At 47.8% G+C, this 13345-nt stretch overlaps 1 protein-coding gene across 1 annotated transcript; it reads left to right on the top strand.

Moving 5' to 3' along the window:
• The first annotated feature begins 2372 nt into the window (after positions 1-2372).
• Positions 2373-11829, top strand: LOC308469918 (uncharacterized protein C6orf136 homolog). Its single transcript, XM_080993022.1, has 6 exons — positions 2373-2607; positions 6381-6899; positions 8662-8750; positions 10341-10541; positions 11230-11299; positions 11450-11829. The coding sequence occupies exons 1-6, from the start codon at positions 2467-2469 to the stop codon at positions 11606-11608; spliced, it is 1179 nt and encodes a 392-aa protein (XP_080849148.1). The 5' UTR covers positions 2373-2466; the 3' UTR covers positions 11609-11829.
• Positions 11830-13345: the final 1516 nt, after the last annotated feature.

Here is a 13345-nt window from a genome sequence, read left to right as displayed (position 1 = left end):
TGAAATCAGTGTACTTCTCTGGCTTCATAGAATCATAGAATCATAGAGTTGGAAGAGACCACAAGGGCCATCGAGTCCAACCCCCTGCCAAGCAGGAAACACTATCAGAGCACTCCTGACATATGGTTGTCAAGCCTCTGCTTAAAGACCTCCAAAGAAGGAGACTCCACCACTCTCCTTGGCAGCAAATTCCACTGTCGAACAGCTCTTACTGTCAGGAAGTTCTTTCTAATGTTTAGGTGGAATCTTCTTTCTTGTAGTTTGGATCCAGTTTTTCAGTTGAGCCTGATCTCTAGCTGTTGGAATAAAACAAGGTATAAAGTAGGAAATAATTTTTTTTGTTTATTTGGGGAAGAATAAGGCAACAGTGAAAGTTATGATATTCATTGTAACTTTATTTTTCAAAATCTAACAAGGAACTATTTTTTAGGAAACTCACTTCTGAATCAAAGTAATGCTAACTACCTGGCAAAATTTAAAGCAATATTGTACTCCCTAAACTAAAGAAACAATGTAATGCTTCAAAGGAGAAGGGGGGGAAATGCATACATGATAGAAAATGGAATGGGAGCTGCTGTTAGGTGTACCCAGTGCTTTATTTCTTAAAATAATGTTTAGGGGTGATCTCATTTTCCTACTCATATTGAAATACTGCCCCTCAATGAGGCCAAACTAGATTCACAAAATGTTTAGGGGTATGTGTACCCCTAGGTCCCCCCCAGAAAAAAAGTACTGGGTGTACCTAAACTCACTGAAATAATAGTCTATATAATTCTATGTACGCACGCCGTGTTTGATAGCTGCACTCATAACTGAAGCAAACATTTTGTGAGGAAATTACAGAAGTGGAGTTGTGTCTGTTGTAGCAGGAGTCCGACGACACCTTAAAGGGTTCAAATATTGTGGTGTAAGGTTTTGTGGATGAGAACCCCCCTCATAAGACACATAAATAGTTCCTAACTTTATGTGTGCATACAGAGGAAAATACGTTATCATCAAGGGAGGCTGGAAGATAGAGCAATGCACAATTTCCATTTTCCTGTGAAAGCGAGAGCCATTCAAAAGGAGTAATTGATGCAATCTGGTCTGTGTTGGTGTGACCAGCTCTTAACTGGTAAAACCAGATTAACATTCACCAACAGCAACAAGTAGGAAAAGTGAGCTAAAAGACTGGGCTTTAAGACTGGAACCGAGCAACTTAAGGGTGTAAGGATTCACCAAGGGGGTTGCTGTAATACGGAAGCCTATTACAATAAATATTGGCTCTCAGCTTTTGAGATCTATGTCTTTACCTGTCATGAAGCCTTTTAGAAGGCTGTATTATTATCATCTTCCTGTCACATCATCATTAAGGGCATGAGGTTTCTTTCACTATCCTGGGTAGAGGACATGGCTTTTTCAAAGGACTGTACAGTGGTACCTCGGGTTAAGTACTTAATTCGTTCCAGAGGTCCGTTCTTAACCTGAAACTGTTCTTAACCTGAAGCACCACTTTAGCTAATGGGGCCTCCTGCTGCCACTGTGCCGCCGGAGCACGATTTCTGTTCTCATCCTGAAGCAAAGTTCTTAACCCGAGGTACTATTTCTGGGTTAGCAGAGTCTGTAACCTGAAGCGTATGTAACCCAAGGTACCACTGTAATGAGAGAGTCTGAAAGATACACCTTCATGCAATACATTGTGAAACTGTTGCCCTTCTACTTGTCATGAGGCGTTAAAAAAATGCACAGGGGCACTTCGTTGTTAGGGGCCTGGTTATGTCAAATCCCCTCCACCCAAAGGAGCCTCTAACCACGTGTGTTTTGGGGCTTTTACATTTAATTATCCTACATAACTAAAAGCGAAGTTCTTCTAGAGTTGATGGTTTTGATTTCATAAGCGCAAGAGGGAGACAGTTGCAGCTTTGGGGAACAAAATATGTTCAACTTCTTATGAGGAGAGGGGGTGCTGACCCCCCCCCTCAAACTGCCCAGTGAGCCCTGGCTGTGCTCAATGCGTGCTGTGTGTGTGTGATGTGAGAGGATGGGAAGGAATATCCTGGGAGGGGGAAAATAAGGACAGGACTCGAAAGACTCCGTAGTGCCATTTTTTTGTCGGCCTTCTGCATTTCTAGCACTCTCGACCCCCGCACATGGAGGATGCTGTCAGCTGCGATAGAGAACCGGAAGTCTCCCTGCAGCAGAACCGTAACCCCTTGCAGCAGCAGCAGCCTCGTTGCGCAAGCGCAGTGGGCGAAGAGCTCTCGCTCGCTCGCTCGCTCGCGGAAAGTTCAAAGCGGGGTCGAGGCCCGGCCAAGAGGGCGCCTGCGCACGCCTTCCTCCTTCAGCCCAAGGAGACTACGGCACTGCGCCTGCGCATTTGGAGGCTCCCTCGCCGGCGCAGGCGCCGTGGCTTCGCCGGCTGCAGCGGGCGCTTTCTGAGGCGAGAGGCGTTGGGCTGGAGGTGGGGAGCCGCCCTGTGTCCGCATTATGTACCAGCGGAGCCGGGCGGTGGCCGGGCGCCTGGGGCCCCGGTGCCCGTGGAGGTGGGGAGGAAGCGGCGGCGGCGGCGGCAGGCTCCGGCTGGGCCACGGCGACGCGGCGCGATGTTGTTACCGGGCGCGGCCGAAGGTGAGAGAGCGAGCGAGGAGAGAGCGGGAGACGGGAGGGCGGGGTGGGCAAAGGGGCGTGGCCGGGCGCGGAGGGGGCGTGGCCAGGCGACCCTGCTCCTTTCTGAGGGCTGATGATGGGAGTCCCGGAAGGAGGGCTGCTTTGGGGGGGGGGCGTGTTGGCACATGGGCCGTGGGACCAACTTGCTGAGCACTGAGTTGGGTAGGATCGCGAGTGGCGAGATTGGCAACTGGATCGTTGCTCGTGCCTCCCTCGTGCGCTGAGCCCGTGTGTGTGTGTGTGTGTGTGTGTGATTGTGTTTATGTTTATGTTTATTTATCTATCTAGCTGTGTGTGTGTGTGTGATTGTGTGTTTGTGTTTATGTTTATTTATTTATCTATCTGGTCGTGTGTGTGTATGCGTATGCATGCGCGCGCGCACACACACACACACACACACACACACAGTACATGCTTGGGAGGGGGCTTGAGTGCATGGTGAAGTGGACCCAGTACCCTGGAAACATAGTCTTCATGGTTCTTAAAGTGCCACAATACACATGCCCTCTTATATATATTTGCATATGTACGCCCAGTGCTTTTTTTCCTTTAAAAAATGTTTAGGGGTACAGTCATACCTCTTGTTACGCTGGGTTCAGGTTACATCTTTTCAGGTTGCGTCCCACAGCGACCCGGAAGTACCAGAAAGGGTTACTTCTGGGTTTCGCCGCATGTGCAGACGCGCAAAATGACATCACGCGCATGTGCAGAAGTGGCGAATCGCGACCCATGCAGACGCGGGTTGCGTTCCTTGCAGGTTGCGAATGGGGCCCCGGAATGGATCCCATTCGCAACCAGCGGTACCACTGTACTCTCATTTTGATTCAAGAAAATCACCATTTTATAGTTCAGATTGGGAAAAATAAATACAGTAAATGGACAAAAGTACAAAGATTCACAAAACGTTGAGGAGCGTCCCCCCAGAAAAAAAGCACTGCATACGCCACAATTTATTGGCCTTCTAAAATTCAGATCTTCACAACAAGGGGTTGGGTTGGGGCTGTGCCAAGATGAGCTATATAGCAGTGACTGGAGAAGGAGTGACCACTGGGCAGAGAGAAGAAATTTCCTGGTGCACCCAGAGCAGCAAAAGCAGACGCCTTCCTGTGTCCCACCTACAATAAAACATGCCTCTCCTGTATCAGGCTCTACAGCCACAGCAAGTGCTGTAACTTTCCAACAGTTTGACTTCATCCCTGAAGGCACACTCTTTCATTGTCCCTGAGATAGACAACAAACAGTGGGGAAGCAGGGAATAGGATCTGTAGGCAAGGGCAAATTGCTGAAGTGGGGCTTACTGACCGATCACTGGATACCATCTTAGTCTGTGAAGCTTCACTCAGCTCTGCCCACCCGTTTTCAGGTTTAGCCCTGCATTTATGCCAACTGGAAAACTGACATTTTCAAAATACAGTGGTACCTCTGGATGTGAATGGGATCCGTTTGCATCCTGAAGCAAACACAACCCGTGTCTGCGCGGGTCGCAATTCGCCGCGTCTGCGCATGCGCGTGACGTCATTTTGAGTGGCTGTGCGAGCAGCGAAACCCAGAAGTAACATGTTCCGTTACTTCCGGGTTGCCGCGGAGCACAACCTGAAAACACTCAACCCAAAGCTACTTTAACCCGAGGTATGACTGTACCAGGTTCTGCCTCTGATATTGTTGCTAGGCATTTTTACTTTGCACTGTCTTGTGTGTCAGTTTCTATCCAATGCTGAACACAAAAATGCCCACTTAACTGATGTGATCTGGTGTGAGGATGTGAAATATCTAAAACAGTTCCATTCTCACTGAATACCAAGGTAGCCTGGGAGATGGAAACTGGCTGGTGCAGGAATTGAGGAAAGGAATATGGGACTGTTCTCTTTAGATCCTTATATAGGCCTGGTGCCAGAACCAGTAACTTAGCAGTTGTCAGTCTTATGTCAAATCTTGTCATGCTTCCCATTTATCGGTGTGTGTGGGTTTTTAAAAAGAACCGAGAATGGTGGCTGAGGCTGTAGGACTTTCTTTTTTTTTTGGAATATAATTTTTCTTATTTTCTTTAATAAAAAAACATAAAACATAAAATATAACAACATTACAATAACAAATCAATTTCATTTGCTCCACTGAGCTTGTGACTTCCCTCCCTCCATTCAACTGTTTTCCCATTTCCTAATAAATTGTATGTGCAATTTAGCTGCCAGTTTCTGTCCTTCAACATATATCCAATCCTTTTATTATCAGTGGTCAGATACTATTTTTATGTTATGTTACAGGATTCATATCAGTCCTGCTAGTGTCTTCACATTTTTGTACAGTGGTACCCCGCAAGATGAACGCCTCGCAAGACGGAAAACCCGCTAGACGAAAGAGTTTTCCGTTTTGGAGGCGCTTCGCAAAACGAATTTCCCTATGGGCTTGCTTCGCAAGACGACAGCCCATAGGGAAATCTCAGGGACAGTCTTCCCCACTGTCCTCGGACCTCCTCCGAAGCCTGGCGGCGGGGCGGGGACACCTCCTCCCGCCACCGCCGGGCTTCGGAAGGCTCCTCCGAAGCCGGGCGGCGGGGCGGGAACACCTCCCGCCGCCGCCCGGCTTCGGAACGGTGCTCCGAAGCCGGGCGGGGGGGAGGGAACACCTCCCGCCGCCGCCCGGCTTCGGAACGGTGCTCCGAAGCCGGGCGGGGGGGAGGGAACACCTCCCGCCGCCGCCCGGCTTCGGAACGGTGCTCCGAAGCCGGGCGGGGGGGAGGGAACACCTCCCGCCGCCGCCCGGCTTCGGAACGGTGCTCCGAAGCCGGGCGGCGGGGCGGGAACACCTTCTGAAGGCGGGCGGGGGGCGAAAGTCTTTGCTCCCCCCTGCCTGCCTGTCCCGGAGGGCTTTTAAATCGCCCCGGACAGCGGAGAAGTCCTCCGCTGTCCCGGGGCGATTTTAAAATGCCGCCCGCCAGCATTTTAAGATCGCCCGGACAGCGGAGAAGTCCTCCGCTGTCCCGGGGTTTTTTAAAATGCTGGGGGTGGGAAGAAAAGCCCTTGTCCCCCCCCCCCCGACTTCAGAAGAGGTCCGGGGACAGACTGTCCCCGGACCTGGCCTGAAGGCGGTTTCCCTAGGAACGCATTAATTGATTTTCAATGCATTCCTATGGGAAACCGTGCATCGCAAGACGAAAAACTCGCAAGACGAAGAGACTTGCGGAACGAATTAATTTCGTCTTGCGAGGCACCACTGTAATGATCTTTCATATATTCCATAAATTTACTCCAATCTCTTTGGAATTTCTGGTTGTCTTGGTTCCGGATCCTCAAAGTCAGCTTGGTCAATTCCGCATAGTCCATCATCTTCATCTGCCACTCCTCAGTCATTGGTAATTCTTGTGATGTCCACCTTTGGACTAACAAAGTTCTTGCTGCAGTGGTAGCATACATAAATAGTCTTTGATATACTTTTGCAATTTCTTCTCCCATCAACCCGAGCAAAAATGCTTCTGTTTTTTTGAGGAGGATAATTTAGGTCAGGCTTCCTCAAACTCGGCCCTCCAGATGTTTTTGGCCTACAACTCCCATGATCCCTAGCTAGCAGGACCAGTGGTCAGGGATGATGGGACTTGTAGTCTCAAAACATCTGGAGGGCCAGGTTTGAGGAAGCCTGATTTAGGTGTTTTTGCAAGCTTCTTTCACTTCTCAGGAGTTCCAGGGGCACAGCTGGGCTACCTAGCTTTAATTGTCCTCAAATACTTTCTTTTATTCTAGGACCTGGATGGCTCATGGGACAAACTACCTCCAGGGCTAGTCTCTTCCGGTTCCATAGGACCGACATTCCACTCCCTCTTCACCAAGAACCCATCGGAAGTTCCCACTGTCCTGCCTGCACCTCCTGGGGACAACTTTGCCGTTATCAACAGTACGAAACTGAAGACCAGCCTTTGCCCGCCGATGCGCTATCTAGAGACTAGGGTCCTTCCCCACCCCGCTGTGCTTTCCCCACCAGAGGGCATGGAGGGTGCCATCACGCTGGTGAACGGGAGGCAAGAGGACGATATTGCAGTGCAAGAGAGCGAAGGGCTGGACGGTGCCTCTTTAGACTCCCTGCACAGCCTTTTCCACGGCTGGCAGTACCGATCGCCTTACCAGGCTTCAGAGGTAGCACTGGGGCCCCTTGCACCTTTCAGGGCTACTACCGGGACTCCCTCCCCAGTTAGTTCTCCAGAAAGGGATGACCCCAGCATGGAAGAACATCTTGCAGTCATGCATCAGAAACTACGGAAAGAGGTATATATGGGGGATCTTGTCCTGTTATGGGGCTTAGTGCTTTTGCTTTGCTAGGGCTGGAAGACTTCCCGAAAGCAGGCTAGCATATTCTGAACTCGATATTGGAATAAGGAGTGGCATGGCAGGCTGGGTTCTGTTCTGTGTGGCTTGGGCAGGAGTTAAGGGCCCCTTCTTGTTATGCTGTCCTTTAGATTCCTCATCTTGACATACTTGGAGGTTAGGTTCAGCGTTTACTGCTTTACTACTGAAGAGGTCCGGAGGGTGGCAACACGAGACGGGGCCTTCTCTGCAGTGGCTCCCCGTTTGTGGAATGCTGTCCCCAGGGACGTTCTCCTGGGGCCTTCATTACACACCTTTAGGCACCAGGCAAAAATGCTCCTTTTTAACCAGGCATTTGGTTGATCTGATTAACATCCTATGCCCCTTAAAAAAATTTTTTTTGGGGGGGAGCTATTGGGTTGTTGTTTTTATTTTTATTGGGTATTTTGTGGTTTTGTATCTTGATTTTATTCTGTGAACTGCCCTGCAACCTCTGAGTATTGTGCGGTATATAAATTCAGTAAATAATAATAATTTATGAGATAAATTCACCCCGAGGTGGTTTTTACATGGTGAATATCATGAAGTAAGTTAGTTTCATGTACTAAGATCTGAAATCTTCTATGCCACAACCTTTGTCTGCAGTGTTTTCTTTGTTCTAGTGCCTTCCTTTCATGAGAAGACAAAAAAAATTTTATCACGCGAAATTTACTTGGGTTGCTTACACAACAGACATTTAAAGCACATTCCTTCCTGCCCCCCCCAAAGAATCTTGGGAACTATAGTTCACCCATCAGACCTACAATTCCCAGCACCCTTAACAACTACAGTTTCCAGGATTGGGCAAGGGGGAGTCATGTGCTTTAAATGAATGGTATGTGTGCAGTCTTAATGGAAATGCCTGCCACACTGAGAAATAACACATGAATCTTCCCATATCTCCTTGGATGACTTCCAGCCATCATGTTTATCTGTGTTATTGGCAGGGGTGGAGGGGTGAGGAGTAGGGTGGAAGTAGCCTCAGTGAGGAAGCCTCACTATCCCAGGTCACAGGCAGTGGGAAAAACCTCTGCCTGCTTGAGACCCTAGAGGGCCCAGAAATTATAGCAGTAAAGAAATACCACTGAGAACTGAAAACTTGAAATTGAAGCATAGGATTTCATATTTTAAGGTATTTGACTTCTAAAAGCCTCTTTTGTAATGAGGCGGGAGTTCAAGGCAGGGATCCAAAAAACCCAAGAAGTAGCTTGGAGTTCTCCTTCTCTTACAACCACCTCCTGGAGCTGCTCATGAAAGCCAGGGGACTTTGGTGCATTAATATCCAGCACGTAACAAGTCCCATTCATGCAGAAAACATTTTGTTATGTGCACGAGTCTCAGAATCCTGGCCCACTTTCTTACTAAAGTGTATATACCAATTCTATTTTATATTTGTGCATGGAAGGCTGAGTCAGAATACCAGATTTTAAAATGTAAATTTCCACATACGAAGCTGAGGTTTCGAATTGGAATTAACCAAGAATATGTTCCCACTCCCCTGGGTCAAACCTAGGCCAAAGAGCCCACAATCTGAATTGAGGAAGAGAGAGCTGTTAGCCACATACTATAGATGTGAAAGCTGAGGACAGGGGGAAGTTTTTTGAAGGTAGCACTGGAAGCCTGCAGCTGGGCTGGGAATGTTTCATACTTCATAGTTTTTGTTTTGTCTCCCCCCCCCCTCCAGTTACCATACTTCTTTTTGAAGACCCACGACTATGGGATCTACTCCCAGGAAGTAGAGTTCATCAATGAGATTCTGCATCTGAGAACACGGTCAGTTCTAGGAACAGTGAAGGGATTGGGGGGGATGCCTGCCTGCTCTCTGATGATGGGGGCGAGGTTCTGTGAGACGTTTAAAGTAGATGAAAGAAAACAGTCCCTTCTATCCATTGTGTAAGTTAAAGATCTAATGGTTGCATAGCAGAAGTTATCTGGCTCTCTGTTGGAAGCATCGCAAAGATAATGGACCATCTTGAGGACTCAAGAAAGCAGGCAGTGTCTAGACAACCTGAATCACTGGCAGAAGTGGTTTGCTATATTCAGTGGGCATTACTCAAATCTTTCCAAAATGGCACCATTCCCAATGCCCTAGCTGGCACTCTACCTCATCTTTTGTATTTTATTTATTAAACTCCACCCCACTTTTCATCAGCCTGTCTTTAGGGCAAGGTTTCTTTCACAATTCCCCATCCATCGCATCTCCTTTGTCAATGTCTTCTTATAATTACATACCCTGTCCTGTCACGTTGGATGTGACACTTGGCAAATGGTGTCACACTGCAGAGACACAGCAAGAGCAATAAAGAGCTCAGGCTGGGCTTCCCGGAGTCATGCCTTAGTCTCTGAATATTTTGAAATGGACTCTCATGTGCTTATGCCGTTCGGCAAATACCTTACCATTGAATTTGAGTTGAGCATAAGTAGAGAAACGAAGATTTACAGGGCTCTCTTCTAGCATGGGCCCCTTGTAGTACGGTGAAGTGTTGCTTCTGCCTGAGAGCATGTTGGAAGAAACAACAGTATGATGAAAGAGCTTTGGACCCTCATCCCTGTGCTCTGATATTGGTTGGATGATCTTGCTTCAGCTTACTGAAACATCCCCAACAATTGCTGCTACTTCAGTTATCCTCTGAAATCCCTTGGTTGCCTTCAGCATCTAGCTGTTCTGTGTCAGGGGATCATATGCTTAAAGGTCTAATTCCCAAATATTTGTTAATTACTTACTAACTTGCAGTAGAATTTGTATGTTTCCTCTTCTTTTCCCCACCCCCAACAAGCATTTTGTTTAATGCGAGATTACATGAGTTATCTGTGGCATTTGATCTGTTTCACGTGTGAGTCTTTGTTGTAGTCCTCGGGGGCTGAAAGGCATGTGCCAACTTGCCCCTGAGTGAGTGAGTGAGCTTATCGGGGGTTGCCAGTGTTCACAGAGACTTTCCTATAGGGCCCTCTCCCATGCCTGAAATTAAGCTCGAAAAAAGCCCTATGTTGTAGTTGGCTGAAAAGGTGGTGATTTGTGTGGAGTGCTCACGACAGTTTCTCCAGCTTGCAAATGGGTCCCCAAAAGGCTGGCTACCCTTGATCTATTTAGGGAAGGAAGAATGGTTGGGGGAACCTTCTTAATCAGCTTCCCAGGTGTTATGGCTGGAACTGTACTGCTTCTGTCTAAACCTGCAGGGATGAACAGAGAGGGAAGTTCAAGATACGCCATTCTACTTGAGATGGCAGTGTGAATCATCTGTCTCGGTAGGGATGAGAGGACTAGGTCATTCCCTATCTGGGAGGATGGGGGAAAGTGTGTCTTTATTTCCTATCCCAGTCTGACCTTTCCATTCTCTTCACCTCTCTGCCTCCCATCACCAGCGGCCGAACCATGTACCAGTTGGCGCTGACCTTCTGCCGTTTCTTGGCTTGGAACTACTTTGCCAGTTTGCACATGGAGGTGCTGAAGGTGACACAGCACCCTGAGAACTGGAGCATCCAAGCCCGGTGGCGGATTAAAGGGCTGCCTTTCCATGTATTCCTTTTGCGCTTCTACAAGAAGGATAAGAGTGAGCTGTACAGGTGAGACATCTCCTTTAGGGTAGCAATCTCTTTAGAGCTGAGCAGCCCCAGACAAATGTATCGTCTTGTGTAACCCCTGGCATCAGAACTAGGGCTTTTGACATGCTTCTATCATTCTTTTTTTTGGGGGGGGGGGTGAGGAAGGGAGTGAAAAGGTAACCATCTTGCTCTGAGTTAATGAAATTCTTACACCAGAGCTAGTCTTCTGAAAGCACTGTACTGTACAGTGGTACCTTGGTTCTCGAACTTAATCCATTCCGGGAGTCTGTTCGGCTCCCGAAAACTGTTCGAAAACCAAGGCGTGGCTTCCGATTGGCTGCAGGAGCTTCCTGCACTCAAGTGGAAGCTGCGTCGGACGTTCAGCTTCCGATAAACATTCACAAACCGGAACACTTACTTCCATGTTTGCGGCGTTTGGGAGCCGATTTGTCTGGTAGCCAAGCCATTCGAGAACCAAGGTACCACTGTATTTAGACTGGCTTGCTGTGGCTAGGGTTAAATAGCAATGGGAAAGTCTTAAGAAAAATAGTATCTTCTGCTTATTTGGGTGCTGTTTGAGGGCTGTTAGCATGATCTGAGCCTTTCAGATGCAGTAATATATTCAAAACACGTGTACTTTCATGCTGTATGTGTTGGAAGACGCCACCCAACTGATCTTTTGCCTATTTTTTTTTTAATTCCTCTCCAGGACCTATGATGCCTATTCTACTTTCTACTTAGATTCACAAGGATTGATTAAGTGTCACAGGGTAAGCAAGGTGAGTGTTGGTGCATGAATACCACCTGCAGGGGAGAGTAGAAACACTCTCTCCCTCCCCATGCCTACCACCCCTTCACTTTGCTTGGTTCTAGAGACGAAGATAATTTATACTCACCAGCCTAATTCCTGGCTTATTTTCCCCTTGCAGCTCATGCCATCCCAGCCTCCCCTGAACAAGTTGAAAAAGCTTGTCGTAGCCTCGTTGTTGGGGCTGGGGCTGTCAGAACAGAAGCCGTCGCTGCTCCTGCTGTTATCAATTCTGGCTGGCAAGCAGCAGGAAACACCACTAGGTTGTAGGGATAGCTGAAGTCCAGCCCTCTCACTAGTCATGTCTCTCAGCTCATTGACAATATCTGTGTGTGGCTGGCAGGATGCCACTAGTGGCTCATTGTGTATCGGTGTTGCCTCTCTATAAATAGCGTGGGCTTTGCCTTCCATGTGGCTGTGCTGTCAATTGCACCAGCAAGCGCTGTATAAAGATGGTTGTAATTTAATCTGTACATAATAAAAGGTTTATGTTGAAAAGAAGTCTGGGCGAATGAAGTGGCTCCATCGTAGAAGCACAACTTGCATCTAAACTACTGATTCAGAGCAGAGGCCCCCGTTTCACAACACCCTTTTCAGCAGCATGAAAAGGCGGTCCCTGTTTTGGCAGTCTTTCAGGGCACATGCAGATGGCTAAAAAGGGCTGGCAGCTTTCAGATGCCGATGGTCACCGCGGAGGAGGCGAATCACAGCGATGGGGTGCATCATCTCTTAGCAGCGCTTTATAAAGATCGCCATGAAATGAGGAATGCCTCTGTGGATCAAAGTGCTTGCTGAGAAGGGACGGAATCAAGGCATATAATGTGCAAACAGTGTTTCATAAAGGGTGGCTTGTCTTGGCAAGAGCTTCTTTGCACGGAAAATTGAGCTGCATGAAAATTTTGTCCAGCGCCAATCTAGACTTGTGGTTGATTTTATATTGTATCTTAAAAATCATTATAAGGATGATTGTATTAATCAAAACAATATCTCTGTTGGGCTAGGAAAGTTGTTAGGTAATTGGCAGCTTATATTTATACTTAGACACAACTTCCATCAAACCTGACCGTTGGCCATGCTGGCTAGAGCTGATGGGAAGAGAGTCCAGCAGCACCTGGCAGGCCACAGCTCAGTCCCCCTTGGCTTAAGAGAAACAGAGTAGTAATTGACAATATAAATCAGAGGTTTTCAATCTTGTTTGAGTCCATGGCTCCCTTGACCAACTACATTCTTTCTGCAGCACCCCTGAGAGACTCAGGAGCCCTGTTATGTCACCTCTTACCTGCAGAGCTGGCTGCCTCTCACCCTTTTTCGAACTCTCCCCTCTTCTTGGGAGTCCTCCAGGCAGCCGCTGCTGCCATCCCTGGTCTCTAAGCTGTCCCCACTCCAAAAGAGAGGTGCCTCCTCACACTGCCCCACAGGGGCCTGGGAAGCAGCTCCTGGCCAGCCCCAGAGGCACCATTCGTCTGGGGAGATTGTAGCCAGGGCTGCTGCAACAAACAGCTTTGACAACCTTTGGGAGGTAGAGATGCAAGCGGGCATCAAAGGGAAAGAAAGAGGGACAGAGGCAGGCCAGTGTTGCCTGTCCATCATTCAAGGCACCCCAGGGTGCCACCGCACACTGGATGAAAACCACCGCTATAAATAAAAGCCTGTTTCAGATTTCTCTACAACACATTTCTCTATCATAAATAGGGTTTTTTCTACTATGTAACTAAAAACAAGGCAGGCATTCCAGCTTCCTGTAGCAACATTGTAGATTTTGTACTGAGTACAGGCACAGCAGATTTTACATTAGTAAATTCCCCATCGGCTAGTAACCATCTTTGGAAGCTTTGTTGAGGTATGGTGTCAAATGTCATAATTGTGTAAGCACAGAAAGTGGTACTGTGAAATAGTCTTAAGAATGTCAGCTTGCTTTTCGCTAAAGAGAAAATGTTAATCTTAATGATTGCAAAGATGCTTAAAAATGTCACCAAGGCATCCTGAATCTTAAAATGAGAGGTGTGTCAAGCTTTCC

This window comes from Podarcis pityusensis (genome assembly GCF_964106645.2).
Source record: "Podarcis pityusensis genome assembly, chromosome: 2".
Lineage (NCBI taxonomy): Eukaryota > Metazoa > Chordata > Lepidosauria > Squamata > Lacertidae > Podarcis > Podarcis pityusensis.
This window is presented reverse-complemented; position numbering and strand designations above follow the sequence as displayed.

What these genes read in the sequence shown, in the direction of transcription:
- LOC308469918 (XM_080993022.1), top strand. Translation starts at nt 2,467, where the DNA reads ATGTACCAGCGGAGCCGGGCGGTGGCCGGGCGCCTGGGGCCCCGGTGC. An exon ending in ATTCTGCATCTGAGAACACG is followed by an intron (nt 8,751 to 10,340) that starts GTCAGTTCTAGG and finishes TCCCATCACCAG; the next exon opens with CGGCCGAACCATGTACCAGT. An exon ending in GATAAGAGTGAGCTGTACAG is followed by an intron (nt 10,542 to 11,229) that starts GTGAGACATCTC and finishes ATTCCTCTCCAG; the next exon opens with GACCTATGATGCCTATTCTA.